Source organism: Stenella coeruleoalba (genome assembly GCF_951394435.1).
Source record: "Stenella coeruleoalba genome assembly, chromosome: 8".
Lineage (NCBI taxonomy): Eukaryota > Metazoa > Chordata > Mammalia > Artiodactyla > Delphinidae > Stenella > Stenella coeruleoalba.
The window spans coordinates 107,831,114-107,849,534 of NC_137154.1; the positions used below are offsets into that span (position 1 = coordinate 107,831,114).

General features: G+C 49.1%; 1 protein-coding gene across 3 annotated transcripts; it reads left to right on the forward strand.

The window, feature by feature from the left end:
- Window positions 1–8: 8 nt before the first annotated feature.
- Window positions 9–17,980, forward strand: ACAD8 (acyl-CoA dehydrogenase family member 8). 3 transcript variants are annotated; one of them, XM_079928608.1, is made up of 11 exons: window positions 9–161; window positions 4,453–4,553; window positions 4,989–5,158; window positions 5,775–5,884; window positions 6,284–6,360; window positions 6,674–6,811; window positions 10,165–10,300; window positions 10,383–10,480; window positions 13,874–14,026; window positions 14,592–14,694; window positions 17,175–17,980. In XM_079928608.1, the coding sequence occupies exons 1-11, from the start codon at window positions 53–55 to the stop codon at window positions 17,225–17,227; spliced, it is 1,248 nt and encodes a 415-aa protein (XP_079784734.1). In that variant the 5' UTR covers window positions 9–52; the 3' UTR covers window positions 17,228–17,980. The 3 variants fall into 3 exon arrangements, with proteins under 3 accessions (XP_079784734.1, XP_079784735.1, XP_079784736.1); XM_079928609.1 differs by lacking the exon at window positions 17,175–17,980 and adding an exon at window positions 14,911–15,038; XM_079928610.1 differs by lacking the exons at window positions 10,165–10,300; window positions 10,383–10,480.
- The last annotated feature ends 441 nt before the right edge of the window (window positions 17,981–18,421 follow it).

Sequence of the window (18,421 nt, forward strand, 5' to 3'; positions counted from 1 at the left end):
ACCGGCGCTCAGACCTCGGCCCGAGCTGAAAGGAGTGGAGCAGGCGGCGGCTATGTTGTGGGTCCCGTGGTGGCGTGTCGGGGCGCGGCTGCGCGGCTTGCGCGGCGGGCTCCAGGCCCCCGCCGAAAGCGGTCGGCGGGGCGTGGTCTCCTGCATCGATCGTAAGGCTCGCCCGGGGGTAGGGGTCCGTCCACCTGGCCGGCCCGGCCGCCCTCCTAGCCGGCCTGGCCGCCCTCATTCACCGCGTCGGCCTGTCCGGGCGCCCCGGGCCTAGTGGTCTCCCCGGCTTAGACGTGGCGCGGCCCCGGGGGCGGGCGACCCTCGGCGGCTCAGCCCGGTGGCCGATGCTGGTCCGTCCTTGTACAGACCGCCCTTACCGTGCTTTGCGTTATGAACCTGGCGGTACGTTTCGCGAGGCCGCCCCTGCGACCTTTCCTCTCACAATTCGGAGCTACGTCGTTACCCATCTGCTTTCGGATAACGACGGGCTCCGCCGCGGAAGCTCGTGACTTTGTTTTTTTAAATCACAACCATTGGTTCTAAAGGCAGTAAGAATGTGAAAAGCCCGGGGCTGGTTGTGATTGGTGAACAAAATCTCCGGTGATACAAGGTTTGCTCCCATATATAAATTATAGAACAACACCTGTAACTACAAAACACTTCAACTGTTGAAATTTCTGCAGAAAAATAACCTGTTGCAAATGGGAAACTACCAGAGCTTACAGATCTGAATGTCTCCTGGCACCAGGCAAATAATTTCGATGCCAGTAACGGAGTGGGGGGGACCTAGGCCGCCTAGGGTGTAACCAGACACTTTGTGACGTTGTCGGGCGCCTAACCACTTTTTTCTTTTGAAGTCTTTCTTTTTTAAAATTTTTAATAAATGACAGTTTTGAAAACAGCAGAGTAGCTTGTGAGGGCCTTAGCTCGACATCCAGAGCTGTAAAGGACGCCAAGGTATAGGACAGTTTTCTTCTCAATGTTCTAAAACACCTTCACAGGGTGCCACCCTATCCTAGCCCTTAGAATTCGGTAAGCAAGGTCACCTTTGTTGATTGGCAACAAATTGGTTAAATATAAGTATATCCGGTGGCTAGTGGTGTAACTTCAACCAGTTGAAGGTGCTTTTTAATGCTCTTTTAATTAGTAAAATGAAAGAAAACTGTCCTTTAGGTGTATCATTCTACATATTAGAATATCAAGTTAATGGAAGTGATCAACAAAGGTTTCTCATTGATTCATGGCATATTTTAATGTGAAAAGTAATTTTTAAGAGCGTTATGATTTTCATTATATCTGATATATCATTTTACAGATGAGGAAACTTGCTCAGTGTCTAGTGCAGCCCCCTGGTTTTACAGCAGGGCACCTGAGGCTGAGGGAGGAGTCTGGAGGCCTGACTTCCTGAAAATTGTATAATTAATAGTTGCAGACCCAGATCTTGAACACCTGGTTCCTTGTCCAGTGCTCCCTCATTGTGATTTGCTGCAGCTTCCCAAGCGTTCCTTGAGCTCCAGGATTCTCAGAACTGTTGAGTCTCTGGCTAGATTTGGCCTTTGGATGCATTCAAAGATTCTTTTCTTAATAAATTTATTTATTTATTTATTTTTGGCTGCATTGGGTCTTCGTTGTTGCACGCGGGCTTTCTTTAGTTGCAGCGAGCAGGACTACTCTTCGTTGTGGTGCGCAGGGTTCTCATTGCGGAGCACGGGGCTCTAGGCACGTGGGCTTCAGTAGTTGTGGCACAGCGGTCTCAGTAGTTGTGGCTCACGGGCTCAGTAGTTGTGGCTCGCGGGCTCTAGAGCCCAGGCTCAGTAGTTGTAGCGCACAGGCTTAGTTGCTCCGTGGCATGTGGGATCTTCCCGGACCAAGGCTTGAACCCGTGTCCCCTGCATTGGCAGGTGGATTCTTAACCACTGCACCACCAGGGAAGTTACTGGTTTTCGTCTTGTTTTGTTTTCCAGTGCATGTTTTCTGAGAACTTAGGTATTTTTACTCAGTAACCATGCTTTCTTGTGTATAATTTACTTTTTAGCTTGCCATTTCCACTTTTTTTCTCCAAGCAGTGTTCTCCTTTTGTTAGCATTCCATTATCTAGAATTGATTATTATCTATCTTAAATAAATATGTAATTATGTTGTATTTATACAGGTGCACCTCAGAGATACTGCAGGTTTGGTTCCATACCACTGTAATGAAGCAGATACTGCAATAACGACTTTGTTGTTTTCCGGGTACTTGTAAAAGTTATGTTTACACTGCACTGTAGTCTATTAAGTGTGCAGTAGCATTGTGTCTAAGAAAACAATGTCCATACCTTAATTTAAAAATACTTCATTGCTAAAAAAGCCTAACCATCATTTGACAACACAGAGTTGCTACAGACCTTCAGTTTGTAAAAAACACAGATTCTGCAGAGAGAAATGAAGGGCAATGAAACAAGGTGTGCCTGTACATCTGATTTGTGTACACCCATTCCCTCTTATTTACTTTGTATGCAATTCAGATCTACTTCTTAGACCTTTTATACCCTGAACTACTTGTTTTACTCTGTCAAATACTAATAATAATATCTGTAGACACATATTGAGCTCTTGCTGGGACGGAAGTATTGTAGCCCGTGTACAGTCAGATGTTTGCTTTCTCACCACTTATGTCATCCTTTGGGTGAATGGACCATTTTCATCTTTGACACCCCAGCACTGCTCCATGGTAGACAGTCAGTATTCTTTTGTGAATGGAAAATGACCCGACTCCCAGGCAAGGAACCATGAATTGTTTATCCCTAACCACATTTCCGAGAGCAACACCCAACGTAGTTTTCTGCTTTGGACTTCTCAAGGTAGTGTCATCTTTAATCCTCACAACTCTTCACTTCTCAGTTTCCCATTTTGGTGAGGGTCCTGCTACAGACAGACAGCTTTGTCCTGCTTCACACAGCAGCCACTCCTGAGGCCCAGGTCTACCCAGAGACACATGCTGCCACCTGCCCTTGTTCTCAGTGGGAAGGGCCGCGCAGGACAGTCGGGCACTGAAGGAAGTCGTGGTCGGGTGTGCTCTTTAGCATCACCCCAGGACCAAAAGGCTGAAACCTTAGAAAGCAGTGGAGAGCCCAGCACTTCCTCTTCCCCTGATGTTTCCTCAGCCACCACTGTGCCTCCAGCTGCGGCAGACACTCCGTTCTCTCTTCCTGGCACATGTGAGGCAGGCGGTCCTTTCAAAACGGCAGTCCTAAGAAAACAAAAGAAAGATAACGTGAGCAGCGTAAGTCTGTCACCCTGTGCAGGTTGCTGACCCTTCTGCATGGTGGCTCCCAGGATTCATGGTCCTTTCATTTCTAGATTCTCTACACGGTTCCCAAAAGGTTGTGGTTTTTCACAGGAGCTTTGCTTAGGTTCTTCCCTTTTAGCTTCTGGCCTGTCTCTAGCTGAAAGTCTTATCACCTTGCAAAACGGGAAAGCTATTTCAGGCCCACATGACCAGCTAGATGGCCTGTCGCTCTGCTTTCCAATTGAGTCCTACCTCATTCTGCACAGTGTTTGAAAAAAAACATAGAAAATAAATAGTGTTCGTGTCATTCGGGGAACTGGCTCTTTAAAGAAAAGTTGTAAAGTAATGACACTGTGAATTGAGTGGTCACTGTTTCACGTAGGCTCATGCAGATATCTTTCTCCTAAAGAGTATCACCCTTGATGAAATACTGGAATAGTATAGTCTTTTACAAAATGTTTAAGGTTCTAGAGAAACTTGTCCACTACCTGTCTCTTGGTATTGCTCAGTCAGTTCATTTCCTTAGCTTTTAAGTAGCTTAGACCTGGAAGTGAAGGAGTTACCCAAAGTCACAGCATTAACAGTTAGGAAAGAAAATATTCTAAAAATTGTGAATCCATTAGGTGAAGACGGATTTAGGAAGGCCTTAGCCATGTTTTCAACACTGGAAGACTCGTTATCATTGTTATCAGTGACTGTCAAATGCACAGCTTTGTTACAGGATCTTTTCCTTAATTTGGAAGGTAAGCCAAAGTACACGTATCTTCCTTTCCTGACTGATGTTTTAAAATGAAACTGTTGTAGCTGGTAGACAAATACGCACAGGTTCCAATACAGAAAATGCAGGACATCCTGAAGGAAAAATATGTACATCATAATTTGAGGGTCAGTGTGTTTATTACTCCTTTAATGTGGATTCGTGAGGAGGAAGAGATGAAGATGAGTATTGAAAGAATAAGTAACAAGGTAAATGAAGTCAGCCAGTCTGTTTGGGAGTAAAGAAGGAAGGAGGCAGGTGATGCTACATCAAGACGCTGATTAACGGTGGGTGCTGGAGGTGGTGTGCCCTGTGGGAATGCTCTCGTAGGTCCACCGCCGGCCTGGGCTTCGTGGTGCTTCTTGCTTGCAGTACACTTCCCTGACCCCTGTCCTGGTTCTGAGTAAATGCCGCCTTGCCCACAGCTTCTACAGGACTAAACGAAGAGCAGAAAGAGTTCCAGAAAGTGGCGTTCAACTTTGCTGCCCGGGAGATGGCGCCAAACATGGCAGAGTGGGACCAGAAGGTGCGGGTTTTCCTGTGCTGGATGTCCCCACAGACACCTCGTGCAGTGACCCTTATCTCCTCCTTATGATCCAGATTGTTTGGTATTTATTCTCCACTTAAAACTCTCACAGCGAATGCAAGTTCCAGGAGTGGTGTGATTCCTTTCCTGGAAAGCATCTTCCGCATCCTGTAGATATCATTTCTTTTAATTGCACAGAGATTTGGGCACTCTTAAACCAAGGCAATTCTATTGATGATAAAAAGAAACTTTGATGCCAGAAACCAGTCCTTATAGAATGCATTTTAACTGGTTCCACTATATAGATGACAAAAGGCATGTTAAGAGACTCCCTACTCTCTCCCGAGTGCAAACGTCTTGATCCTTCCTTGTGCCCTCTAAAGAAAAGGCCGTTTGTGAATAACTTACTGATGACCCTGCGCTCTTCGTACGCAGGAGCTGTTCCCAGTGGATGTGATGCGGAAGGCAGCCCAGCTGGGCTTTGGGGGGATTTACGTACGAACAGATGTAGGAGGGTCTGGACTGTCACGGCTCGACACCTCTGTCATCTTTGAAGCCTTGGCCACAGGCTGCACCAGCACCACAGCCTACATAAGCATCCACAAGTGAGTGGCCAAGATCGGGAAGCATGGTGACGTGCTCGTGCGGGCTGGCTGGGAAATTCTATATAAACAGGGAAAAGGTTGCTCTTTTCAGGTTGGCTGTCCTTGAAGGACTAGACAGTTAAAAGTTCGCAGTTAGGTCTGCTGCTCGCTGTTGGACTTGAATCTGTCATCTTGTATGTTGCTTAGAGAATGCTGGCCTTCTCCCAAATTCCAGATTGACCTGGTACCAAACAGACTTCTCCAGTAGAGTGGTTGGGGCCTGTTCCCTTTTCCTCAGCCCAGAGATGAAGCCTCCACTAATTTGGGAAAGGACATGTGACTCCTTGATTTTTAGGGAGCTCAGTTAACCTAACTAGAAATAGCATGAACAGCATCCAGGTGGGAAATACCTTGGCCCTGGGTACGTCTGGGTAGTATGTGTTCCAGGAATATGTGTTAATCCAGGCCTTTGCTTTAAAGATGAATCTTCTCAATTGTGACTTTTCCCTTCCCACTCTGTTCTGCTTCACTCTACTTTGCTGCCTTTGTTCTCTTTCCCCGTTCCCCTCCCCCCTCAAATTTCCTTTTCTTTTCCCTCTCTATCTCTGTCAATGTCTCTTCTTGGTGTACCTGTCAGCATGTGTGCCTGGATGATTGATACCTTTGGAAGTGAGGAACAGAGGCACAGGTTTTGCCCTCCACTCTGTACCATGGAGAAGTTTGCTTCCTACTGCCTCACTGAACCAGGTGGGTTTGCCATGCAGCAGGAGGTGTGGCTCATGGGAAATCACGGGGCGTGCCTTCTCAGCCCCGCACGTGTAGCCGTTGTTGACCAGGAGTGCCTGATGGCCGTGGCCTGATGTCACAGGCTAAGAGCTCTCTAGGGCAGAGTCTTTCCAGGCTGCAGACCAGAACCTCCTTGTAGGAGGCTCCTTGCAAGCTAGTGTGATGGGAGATGGAAAAGGGTCTGATTGCCGTATGCAGTTTTCACAAGTATAGAGAGCTTCTCAGCCATATGGATTTTAAAGTATCAAACTCTGAGGTGTTTTTTGTAAGGGAAGATTTCTCAGGTAGAGCCTTGCCGGGGCTTCCTTACCTTCCCAGGCCCTCTCCCACCTCTACGCTTCCCTCCTGTCCCTGCCATAGGCAGTGGGAGTGATGCCGCCTCCCTCTTGACCTCCGCCAAGCGACGAGGAGATCATTACGTGCTCAGTGGCTCCAAGGTACAAGCATGCCGTCCTCGGTCCTCCCCGGGCAGACTGTCCCCCTCCTGCCTCCACAGCCTGGACCCCAAGTCCGCGAGTGAACGTTCCCGGGGGTGGTACGTGTGGGAGGGAACCTCAGGCCGACTTCCCGTGTTCACTGTCTCTGTTTCTCTTCTGGTCTCAGTCCACTTAGTTCCGTTCACTAGTGTCTGTCCTTTCTACAGCCTCAGTGCCGGCTCTTTGTAACCCTCCTTAGTTTCTCTGTGCCACCATATCTCTCACTGTCCCATCGTCAGAGGACCGCAGTGTTTTCCCCTCTCCAAACCCGCAGGCCTTCATCAGTGGTGGAGGCGAAGCAGACATCTATGTGGTCATGTGCCGAACAGGAGGACCAGGCCCCAAAGGCATCTCGTGCATAGTTGTTGAGAAGGGGACCCCTGGCCTCAGCTTCGGCAAGAAGGAGAGAAAGGTGAGTGCGGTTGGACAGGGAGAGTCAGGTCGTGAGCCTCTTGCTTCTGCCAGACCAGCCTCTGCTCTGTTTCGGGAAATGGGTTCCACACTGGCTCACTGGCCTTCAATTAGGGTTTCCACAGTGTATCAGCGGGATAGGGCGTCAGAGTGCGCTGGACCGCTGGTGAAGTGGCAGCATTTGCCAGGAAGTTCATCAATAGGAGGGGTTTCTCTGTCATCTCTCCTGCAGCCACTTTTGGCCTGTATCTCTTATCTACCTTCTTATCTTGATGCCCTCTTGTTCCCCCAGGAGGAAATGCTTGCAGAAGACTAGAGGTCTCAGGAATGAAAAGCATATGGGCCACTTTTCTTCTCTAAATAAAAATACAGTAAAACTCACTGGAAGTGATTGTGGGTCTTTCAGTAATGTAAGAGGAAGAGTGTTTCCATAGGCTTTGAGAAGACGTTTTTAGGATTAAGAAGTAGCCAGGCCATGAACAGTAGACCTGTGGTTATGTAACTGTCACTGGTGATGAGGGTGGGATCTAGTCCGGTGGGCCAGGCCAGGTGACTGGCCTCCACCTCCAGCAGGTACTGTTAGAGTTGGAGCTTTTGGAGAGAAGTCAGTAATGAAATGGCCCCTAATCTACCTCTCCTCTCCTGGCTCCCCGGTTCCCCATTCGTCCCTTCATGACCTTCCTGATCCTTTGTAGCTGCTAGGAGTTCAGAGGTTCAGTGCCCCTTCTCTTGTACAGGAAAGCAGGACCTGCTAGACACAGACTCTGCAAAGGCTTACACTCGCTCCTGGGGGTACAAGAATCACCACAGCTTGTCTGGGATTCTAAGACATCGGCTTACCTTTATAAGCTATGTAAGCTGTGTACACGTGGTATATGAGATAGGTAGCTCTAAGACTTCTTAATCCTAGGAATGTCTGTTTGGGATTATAAGACAGACTGACATGGAGCCTGACATAATTTTACAGGACCAAGTCATACTGATTCTGGTGTTTGTGCTTATAAAGATAGTGATGATTATTTCAGCACATCAGTATTTCTGGTATCGGTTGATAGCATACCAAAGCTGACAAGGTTAGGGCCTGGAGAAAAACTGTAAGTAAATTCCATAAACAAAAAGCGTCTCTTTACTTTCTGTCTCCTCTCGCTTTTAAGCATATATATCGTATTTCTTTTTGCTTGTTTTCTTCTTAATTATTCGTCTTGCTTTACGTGTCCTATAATGTGTGGGGAATTTGGAAGGGTGTCTCATTCATTGAGCAGCTAGCAGGGGTCCACTGTACCGAGTGGTGGGACAGAGCAGGGGCCCGCACGGACGCGCCCTGCCCTGTAGAATTGGCCTGTTAGCAGCAGGGTGGAGGGTGGGCGCAGGAACCAACACGGTGCCTTCCATCAGCGCTCAGGGCAAGGGAGGAAGGCAGGCTGGAGGCTACGTCATGGACGGAGGAGAGCTTCTCAGGGTGGGGACAGACGACTCTCTGAAGATGAGGTGTCCTTTGAGATGAGGTCTGCAGCGTCACGGGAGCCGGCCGTGAGGACAGTTCTGGGCAGAGACGGCAGTGGGACAGAGGGCCCGAGGTGGGGGCAGGATGAGCCTGTTTGAAGAAGCCAGAGCCTCTCCGTGTGGCCGGGGGGTCGTGAGCAAAGGGAACGGTGTGGGATGAAGTTGGAGAGGCAGGCAGGGCTGCGCAGGCCGGGTGCAGGGTCACCCACTGATCGCCATGGCTGATTTGGCTGCCGTGATGGCCTGAGCAGCGGGTCTTTCTCTCCAGCTGCATGGCCGTCTTTCCTGCAGGCACATGCTTTGACTTGGCCTACTGAGCACATTTTGTAGCTGAGAGCTTTAAACAACCAGTTCTGCATTGGCTTTATGGGAAAGTGGTGTGAGGAATTGTTTTATGTTGGATTTAATTGTTAAAAGGTTTCGTACAGAAGAATGCGTTTTCCCGTAGGAGGGGTGGCAGTGGGAAGGCAGTCTGTGGAAGGAAAGACAGATGGACGGGACAGGGCTCCCCTGGTCCTGGGCGGCCGGGGCTGCCGGAGGGGTGGGGAGGAGGGTCTTCTTTCTGGCTGCAGCCTCCCAGGGGCTCTGGGGGTTGAGGAGCGGGGTTCTCTGCCCGGGGGAGAAGGGAGCTGCTTTCACAGGAAGGGGCTAGGAGGTAGCAGCTGTTTGTATGTGGTTCTCTTATGATTGGCTGTCGTTAAGGTCTGCCCGTCTGCCCCGTTCCACGTGTGTATGTTCTGGATGGGAGGTAAGTTCCAGGGAGACCACACAGGCCAGTGTGGGAAGGTTTCAGACTTGGGGGCCTGAAAGACAGCGAGGTCAGTGCTGGCTCAGGCGACCGGAAGGGCCTCAGGAGGTTCCAGCGAAGCTCGACTTTGACGGAGGTTGGAGATGGGAGTGCTTCCGGGGAGGGAGAGGAGAAGCAGAAGTATGGTCAACAGGCCAGCCGCACAGGTCGCAGAACAGTTTGAGTGGAATCGAGGGTACAGGGTGACGGACAGAAGAGAAGGACTGAGCCCTTCTCTTGGAAGAAAAACCTTAAATAAAAGGCTGTGGGTGGAGCGCCTCTTCCCACGGCAGGGAGCCCTGAACGAGGGCAGTGGGGCTCTCAGCTGTCGGGGAGCCGGGGGCTTTGTCTGGTCTTGTGCTCTTCAGGATCTGCCTCACTGAGCCTCAGCTCCCTGGGAAAAGCAGACACCAAGAAGCCCCTCATGTGCAGTGTTTGCCAGTTTCTGTGGTGGAAATACTCTCCCCGGACCGATTTCTGGCTTCCGGGGTGATGTCACCGGGATGATGTCACCAGGGTGACGTCACCGGCAGCCAAGCTGAGAGAAGGTGTGTGTGATTGGCTCCCACGCGCCAGTGCCTGCATCTCGCCGGGTCCGTGCAGCCGATGGCCAGCGTGGTGGACGTTACGGCACCACGTGCAACAACGCTGAGCTCTTCAAAGGACAAGGGTGGCTCTTGGTCATTATGATCCTTGCGCTGTCCTTATAAAAGGACACATACTCCGAGTAATCCTTATATCGTCAATGTTTTTTATAGAAGAATATACTCATGGAGGTGCCACAAAGGAGGAGGGCTCTGCCCGATCCTGAAGGAAGCGGTGGGAAATGTTTGGGGACAGGTTGGTCTGGTGGAGTGGGCGCTAGGAAGTAGATGCTCGTAATGTGTTGAAAATGTTGAGCTGAAAGAGAAAAACCTGAGTCGACAGATATTTGTGTGACCTTTCTATTTTTCCTCATTGAAGTTCCCGAGGGACTAAGTCCAGGGATAGGAGAGCCTGGTGGACAGGACGCTGCCCTGAGCGGTCAACTTCTGGGCAGCCACACAGCCCCTGATTTTTGCCAGGTGGGGTGGAACTCACAGCCGACCCGAGCGGTGATCTTTGAAGACTGTGCTGTCCCTGTGGCCAACAGGATCGGGGACGAGGGCCAGGGCTTCCTCATTGCCATGAGAGGACTGAACGGGGGGAGGATCAATGTCGGTGAGGACCCCAGGGGGCAGGAGCGGCGGGCGGGCAGCACGGTCCCCTGGCTCACTTGACGTGTTGGTACCGTCCTTCCTAGCGTCCTGCTCTCTGGGCGCTGCTTATGCTTCGGTCATCCTCACCCGAGACCACCTCAAGGTCCGGAAGCAGTTTGGAGAGCCCCTGGCCAGTAACCAGGTAACTTCCCCGGTGTCCTAGCTTTTGCTTTTGTCTCTAGAACATTCTCTACAACTGTGGGGCCCTGATGTCTCTTGTGGGTTCTGCCCCCATTTCAGCCAGAACTTGTGCTCTATTTCTGTCAATAATTGTTTAATAATTTTTGCTTATAGTCGTGAAAAGATTCGTGATACATTGACTGGCAAGAAAAAGCACGACATTTTAGAGGAGTATGCTTCTGCTTTGTTTACAGAATACATGAATATGTATAAATTTTTTTTAATTAATTTACTTGTCTGTCTTTGGCTGCTTTTGTTCTTCACTGCTGTGCACAGCTTTCTCTAGTTGCGGCGAGCAGGGGCTTCTCATCGCGGAGGCTTCTCTTGTTGTGGAGCACGGGCTCTAGGTGCGCAGGCTTTGGTAGTTGTGGCTTGAAGGCTCTAGAGCACAGGCTCAGTAGTTGTGGCACATGGGGTTAGTTGCTCCGCAGCATGCGGGATCTTCCCAGACCAGGGCTCGAACCCGTGTCCCCTGCGTTGGTAGGCGGATTCTTAACCACTGCACCACCAGGGAAGCCCTAAATTTCTTTTAAAAGATTTTTTTTTTTTTGATGTGGACCATTTTTTTTCTTAAGTCTTTATTGAATTGTTACAATATTGCTCTGTTTTATGCTTTGATTTTTTGGCAGCAAGGCAGGTGGGATGTTAGCTCCCTGACTGTGGATTGAACCCACACCCCCTGAATTGGAAGGTGAAGTCTTAACCACTGGACCACCAGGGAAGTCCCTGTATAAATATTAATGAAACACTTTCAGGGATACATCTGAAAAATGCAAGAAGTAATTATTTCAGGGGGATGGGATTAGATGATTTATCTCTTTTTTCTTTTGCTTGTGTTCCAGTTTTTCTTTCTTTTTTCTTTATTGAGGTAATGCTGGTTTATAACATTATATGTTTCATGTATACATTTTTTTTTTTTTTTTGCCTGCACCGTGTGGCATGTGGCATGTGGGATCTTAGTTCCCTGACCAGGAATCAAACCCGTGTCCCCTGCATTGGGAGCGTGGAGTCTTATCCGCTGGACCACCAGGGAAGTCCCTCACGTATACATTATAATTGGATTTCTGTATACACTACAGTGAGCTCACCACTGAAAGTCTGATTTCCATCAATCAGCATAACAGTTGATCTCCTTTACCCATTTCACCCTCCCCTCACCCCCTTCTTCTCTGGTAACCACCAGTCTGTTCTCTGTATCTATGTGGTGTTGTTTTGTTTTGTGCATTCATTTATTGTGTGTGTTTTAGACTCTTCATATGAGTGAAATCATATGGTATTTGTCTTTCTATGTCTGACTTATTTCACTTAACATAATATTCTCTAGGTCCATCCATGTTGTCACAAAAGGCAAGATTCCATTCTTTTTTATGGCTGAGTAATATTCCATTGTATACGTACACCCCGTCTTCTTTGTGCATTTATCTATTGATGGGCACTTAGGTTGCTTCCATATCTTGGCTGTTGTAAATAGTGCTGCAGTGAACATAGAGGTGCATGTATCTTTTTGAATTAGTGTTTTCATATTCTTTGGAAAAATACCGTAAGTGGAACGGCTGGATTGTAAGATAGTTCTGTTCCGCCCTTAGCCTAATGGGGTTCCTTTGTAGGTTATTGCCCTTTTTTTCTGACTGCCTTTAAAATTCTTTCTTTGTCATTGACTGTGGACAGTTTTAATATTATGTGTCTTGGAGAAGATCTTTTTGCGTTGAGATAATTAGGTTTTCTCTTAGTTTCACGGACTTGTGTATCCAGTTCCTTCCCCAGGTTTGGGACACTCTCAGCTATTACTTCTTTTTTTTTTTTAATTTATTTATTTTATTTTTGGCCGCGTTGGGTCTTTGTTGCTGCCCACGGGCTTTTCTCTAGTTGCAGTGAGCGGGGGCTACTCTTCCTTGCGGTGTGCGGGCTTCTCATTGCGGTGGCTTCTCTTGTTGCAGAGCACGGGCTCTAGGTGCGCGGGCTTCAGTACTTGTGGCTCACAGGCTCTAGAGCGCAGGCTCAGTAGTTGTGGTGCATGGGCTTAGTTGCTCTGCAGCATGTGGGATCTTCCCAGACCAGGGCTCGAACCCGTGTCCCCTGCATTCGCAGGCGGATTCTTAACCACTGTGCCACCAAGGAAGCCCTCAGCTCTTACTTCTAAGCAAGCTCTGTGCTCCCTTCCCCTGTCTTTTCCTTCTGGGATGCCCACTGTCCTTCTGTTGCTCTTCCTGATGGAGTGGGATAGCTCTCGTAGGATCCCGTGTTTTTAATCTTAGCTCTCTCTCCTCTCCTGCCTGAATCATTTCTAGATTTCCGTCTTGGAGCTCACTAGTTCCCTCTTCCTTGTGGTCGGCTCGATCCCCATTGCCCTCTAATGCATTTTCCGTCTCATTTATTGAGTTCTTCAGCTCCAGAATTTTGGTTGGATTCTTTCTTAAGAGTCTCAGTCTCTTTGGTAAAGTAGTCCTTCTGCTCATTAGTTTTATTCCTGAGCTCATTGAACTGCCCATCTGACTTTTCTCGTAACTCATCGAGTTTCCTGATGCAGCTATTTTGAATTCTCCATCAGTTAGGTCCCAGTATTCCATGACTTTAAGTCTGGTTTCTGGAGAATTGTCGTCTTTCTGTTGTCCCACGTGTTACCGTGCTTCTGCATGGTGCTTGGTGAGTTGTTCCTCTGCTGGCCCATTTGAAGTAGCCAGTACCTTCTTGGGTAGAGCTTTTTTACTTGGTTCTAACTTTCCTTTGGTTTTCGGCAGGTGGCGCTGTAGTGTGGGCTTTGGTTTCTCTTGCCTCTGCCGCTGCTGCCAGAGGTGCTGCGCTGGGCGTGCTGGTGCTTGCTGTGCCTGGGGCTGTGCCTGTGGCTGATGTCGCCTCAAGGGGCACTGGACGTCGGGCACCTCTGCCACATTCGGGGTTGCCTGGGTCACGAGCACTGCCACCACAGCAGGCGGGGGGGGGGCGGGGCCGGAGCTGGGGTCGCAGGCGCCCTGCTGTGTCTAGCTTGTTGGGTTCGGGGCGCTGCTATGGCCTGTGCTGCTGCTGCCGGGGCAGGGGTCTCGGGCACCACGTCCACTGCTTCCTGGCCCTGCCCGTGCTGGGTCCCAGCCCACCCCCTGTGAGGTGTGCAGGGGCTCGGGGTCCCAGGGCGTGCCGGGCAGAGCTGTGGGCGTTTTACTGGTTGTAGGTGGAAGGGACAGACGGAGGGAGCATCTTCCTAAGGAGGCGAGATGCTGAAGTGCAGGGAGTGCAGTGGACTTAGAACTTAACGAGGCACATCCTTTGTGGAGCCTGGGGCCCCTTAGAAGCGGCCCGGTTAGAGGTGGCTCTCTGAGCCTGTCTGTGTGTCTGGTTCTCTTCTCTCCTCTCACTGCAGTACCTGCAGTTCAAACTGGCAGATATGGTGGCCAGGCTGGTGGCCTCACGGCTGATGATCCGCAACGCAGCCGTGGCTCTGCAGGAGGAACGTGAGGATGCGGTGGCCCTGTGCTCCATGGCCAAGCTCTTCGCTACAGACGAATGCTTTGCGGTGAGTGGTGCTGCTGTCTGCCTCTCTTGGGTGACCGGCCTGTGGCGGGCCGCCCGGCCGCTCCTGGAATGCTGCGTAAGGCGTCAGTTATTCAGGAGAGGCCCACGTGGGCGCTCGGCCGGCACTTCACCTGCTCCACGCCGCCGCACATCAGGTTTTGTCTCTGCCCTTTGGCTGTGCGCTGGGTGAGATGCTGCCTTTGGAAGAAGGGTCAGACCACAGCACTGTTTAAATGTCAGGGACAGAGCCATTTCCACAGCGAGGCTGCATCTGCCGCTCACCAGAACTCCAGCTGGTGTGGGGCGGGCAGCCTCTCCCTGCAGACAGCAGGCGAGAAGGGCAGAGGCCTGAGTCCCTCATGGGTGGGGACTGGCTCGCTCAGGAGGCAGACTTCCCTCGTTGTCCCTGTGCACACGGAACCGGAGACCCTCTGGCCTGGCTGGCACCTTCATCTTCCTCACGTTGGCTCAGGGCAGGCAGCCAGATCAGGGCTGGGGCGGAGAGAGGAGCCCCTGTTCCAGAGCCTTCTCAGAATCCGAGGTATCTAATCCCTGTGTCCCTGCAGATCTGCAACCAGGCCCTGCAGATGCACGGGGGCTACGGCTACCTGAAGGACTGCGCGGTCCAGCAGTACATGCGGGACTCCAGGGTCCATCAGATCCTCGAAGGTAAAAGTGGCCAAGGTGGTTCTCTCCCTTTCGGAGCCGTCACCCCTGCCGTCTGTCGCCGTGCTTCCTGTCTTCCTCCTCCCTCTTTGCTCCTGGCCCCCTCTGGAGGGGCCTGCTGTGCCGTCCTGACCTGGCCTGGGGGCCGGGAGGCCCTGCTCTGTCCCCACGGAAGTCACCGAGTCACCCCTCTCTGCTCTTTGCCTTTGTCATTTATAGAGACAGCACAAACGAAGATAACATCCGAGAAAGCATTTTGAAAACTGCAGCAGCGGCTGTTCTTCACTGTTGTAAAATACTTGGTCCTCAGGGATCCCAGGACTTCTCCACAGTAACTTCCAGGGTAGATGTGAGCTAGTTTGATCTCCAGCCTCTACACACTGATCATGACCATCAGTGTTGCTAATGGAGCTTTCAGTAAATTAATTGTCACACATGGGCATCTTCTTGCCGATCACAGGCCCACGGGCAGGAGATGGGTAAGCTGCTGGCGTCGGGCTCTGCAGGGCCTTCTCCACTCCACGCTGATTTGGAAGTCTTCAAATTACATGACTGTTGTTTAGCCAGTAGGCAGCTGAGGTTGTTACACTGTAGCAAAGGCAGCAGATGAGGCAAAGGCTTATGGAAGTGACTTTGAGTGAAGGAACCTGCAGGAAGCACCAGCCTCCCTGTGGCTTCTGAAGCATCCTTCTCAGACCCGACCAGCGTCAGGACCACTGGGAGGATTTGTGAGCACAGAGCTTCTGACTCCATGGGTCTTGGTGGGCCTGGGGATCTGCATTTCTAACGAGGGTTCAGGGAGGTTGCTCCTGCCTGTCTGGAAGCCACATTGAGAGCCACCACGGGGTGTCACGTCCAAGTCATAGGCTTTAGTATCTGCTTTCTGCTGCAAACCTTGTCCCTAAAGCGTGTTTATGAGCAGGGTTGCTAGTGTGCAGGCCAAACCCGTCGCCTCATTCCTTCTGTGACTCCAGTCGTACGTGGCTGTTGCTTTCCAGCCTTGGTGAGTGCGGGAGACTTCCCTTCATTCTGACTCTTTCAACCGTGTTAGAATAACTGAGAAAAGCCAGATATGCTTATTTCAGGCCACACCATCATCCACTTGTAGGAAAATGTGCGCACTGGTCTTCGTGACTTGTTTCACCCCAGACTTTGTTATTGGATAGATAGGAAATTTCAGCTTTGATTTTATTCGAGATGTGTGATTAGTCATTCCTCATGGTGGTGAATATTTCTTTTTGCATTAAAAAGAGTGGAAATAAAAAAATAAACTAAAAAAAAAGAGTGGAAAAATGAAGCAAGCAACTGACCCCCCCCTTCTTTCAGGGAAAATGTTTTTGTTTTTTTAAAATTCAGTTTTCTGATTACCAGTGATGTTGGTATATTTATTGTTGAAGACTTACAAAATATAAGAAAAGTTTAAAAAGATCAAAGTATTGACATCAGAACTAATACTTTGGGCTCCTTTTATATTTAAGACCAAAAATATCTTCTTTTGGACCTTTTTCTGCGCTTGTATAGATACATTTTTTAAAGTTAATTTTTATTGGAGGATAGTTGCTTTACAATGTTGTATTAGTTTCTGCTGTACAGCAAAGTGAATCAGCTATACATATGCATGTATCCTCTCTTTTTTGGATTTCCTTCCCATTTAGGTCACCACAGAGCAATGAGTAGAGTTCCCTGTGCTATACAATAGGTTCTCATTAGTTATCTGTTTTATGCATAGTGTGTATATGTCAATCCCAATCTCCCAATTCATCCCACCCCCCATAGATACATTTTTTTGAAGTAGAGTCATACTACGTATACTATTGTATGTTCTGCTGTTTTATTTTGTTTGCTTTGACTATCAGGAGAGATTACTTTTTTTTTTAACATCTTTATTGGAGTATAATTGCTTTACAGTGGTATGTTAGTTTCTGCTTTATAACAAAGTGAATCAGCTATACGTATACATGTATCCCCATATCTCCTCCCTCTTGTGTCTCCCTCCCACCCCCCCTGTCCCACCCCTCTAGGTGGTCACAGAGCACTGAGCTGATCTCCCTGTGCTATGCGGCTGCTTCCCACTAGCTATTTTACGTTTGGTAGTGTATATATGTCCATATATAGAGGTTTTTTTAAAAGTAAATTTTTTCCTCACTTCCTGACATCTTTCAAGATAAAAAGCGATGTTGCCGGGCTTCCCTGGTGGCGCAGTGGTTGAGAGTCCACCTGCCGATGCAGGGGACGTGGGTTCGTGCCCCGGTCTGGGAAGATCCCACGTGCCGCGGAGCGGCTGGGCCCGTGAGCCATGGCCGCTGAGCCTGCGCGTCCGGAGCCTGTGCTCTGCAACGGGAGAGGCCACAACAGTGAGAGGCCCGTGTACCGCAAAAAAAAAAAAAAAAAAGCGACGTTGCCCTTTACATCCCTAGCCAGAGCTTTGCTGACTCTCAGGCCCGGCAGCTCCTAAGCCCCTCCATCCTCTCTCGCTCTTGCAGGCAGCAACGAAGTGATGCGGATACTGATCTCAAGAAGCCTGCTGCAGGAGTAGCCCCTGGACTGAGGCTCCGATGGGAGGATCAGTGTCGAGTGGTTCCATGTGGACGGCACTGTCACAGTGAGTCCAGGACGCGCTGGAAGGGCTGTGCTTGTCCAGGGCACCATCACAGCGTCAGCTGGAGGGCGGCACCTGGAGGACGGCAGGAGCTGCCCTGGCTGGAACGTTACAAGAAGACGTGCCGCCTTGTTTTCCTGACGCAGAGGGTGACCAGTGAACACTGACCACGAAACCACTGTCCTTTCCTGGATCCACAGTCTTGATTTGTCTGCATTTTGCTGGTTCACCAGATTCCTCTTCTGGGAATCTGGGTACTTCTGTTGAGGGTTTTTCCTGACTGTAAAGCAAAGGTGTGGGAAAGGAGAAATGGAGAGAAAGCGTCTTCCTGTCTTTTTCTGTTCTTTGTGCCTCGGCTGAAGATGCAGAAGGTTTCTGTGGGCTGCTCTTCCTTTGCAGCAACTCCTCCTCTGAATGTAAATCATGATGAAATGAGTGTTTGGAAATCCTTCTCCTAAGCTGAGATTTAGGGCGTATCTGCACTTCTGGACTATCTGAATATCAAGGGCTGAGATTATTTGGAACTGTGAATACTTGTTGTTTTAGAAGCATGTGGTCTGGGAATGGTATTCAAAGTTCCTGTGACATTTCCTTATAAGTGCTTTGAGTATACTTTTTTCCTGAGTTTTTGCTTTTTTGCTCCTCTTTTTAAATGTTTTTAATCACTACATTAATAAATCTACCCCTCTCTGTACCATTTTCAGGTCTACTGGTTTTTATTTTATCTTTCTAAATAAGCCTTCACGACTATTTTTTAAATTTTTATTACATTTAATTAAACATTTAACTAGACTTTGGGATAATAAACAAAAATCTCTCCTTGACCAAGTTGACTTTTTAAAAATAGGTTCCTTAAATTATTAATAGCCTTGTAAAGCAAGTAGTGTTTATGATTTATGAAAGTAGATTTAAAGTAATACCCAAAGATGTAGACTTTTTAGAGAACCCTGTTATAAATGATCACTGCATTATTTCATCTCATCTCTATAAAAGAAATATCCAAGGTATTTTTTTAACTATAAGTCAGTGTTTAGAGAGACCAACATATGTGCCCTTAGCTACAACAGGTGTTTTCTGTTTTGACCTCGAAGTCTAAGGCACTGTACTGGGTAGTGCAGGGGGACAGGCTGT

Excerpts from the sequence above, each read along its gene's own strand:
- ACAD8 (XM_079928608.1), top strand. The coding sequence starts at position 53 with ATGTTGTGGGTCCCGTGGTGGCGTGTCGGGGCGCGGCTGCGCGGCTTG. Across the intron at positions 5,885-6,283 it reads CTACTGCCTCACTGAACCAG|GCAGTGGGAGTGATGCCGCC; the intron begins GTGGGTTTGCCA and ends TCCCTGCCATAG. Across the intron at positions 10,301-10,382 it reads CGGGGGGAGGATCAATGTCG|CGTCCTGCTCTCTGGGCGCT; the intron begins GTGAGGACCCCA and ends CGTCCTTCCTAG.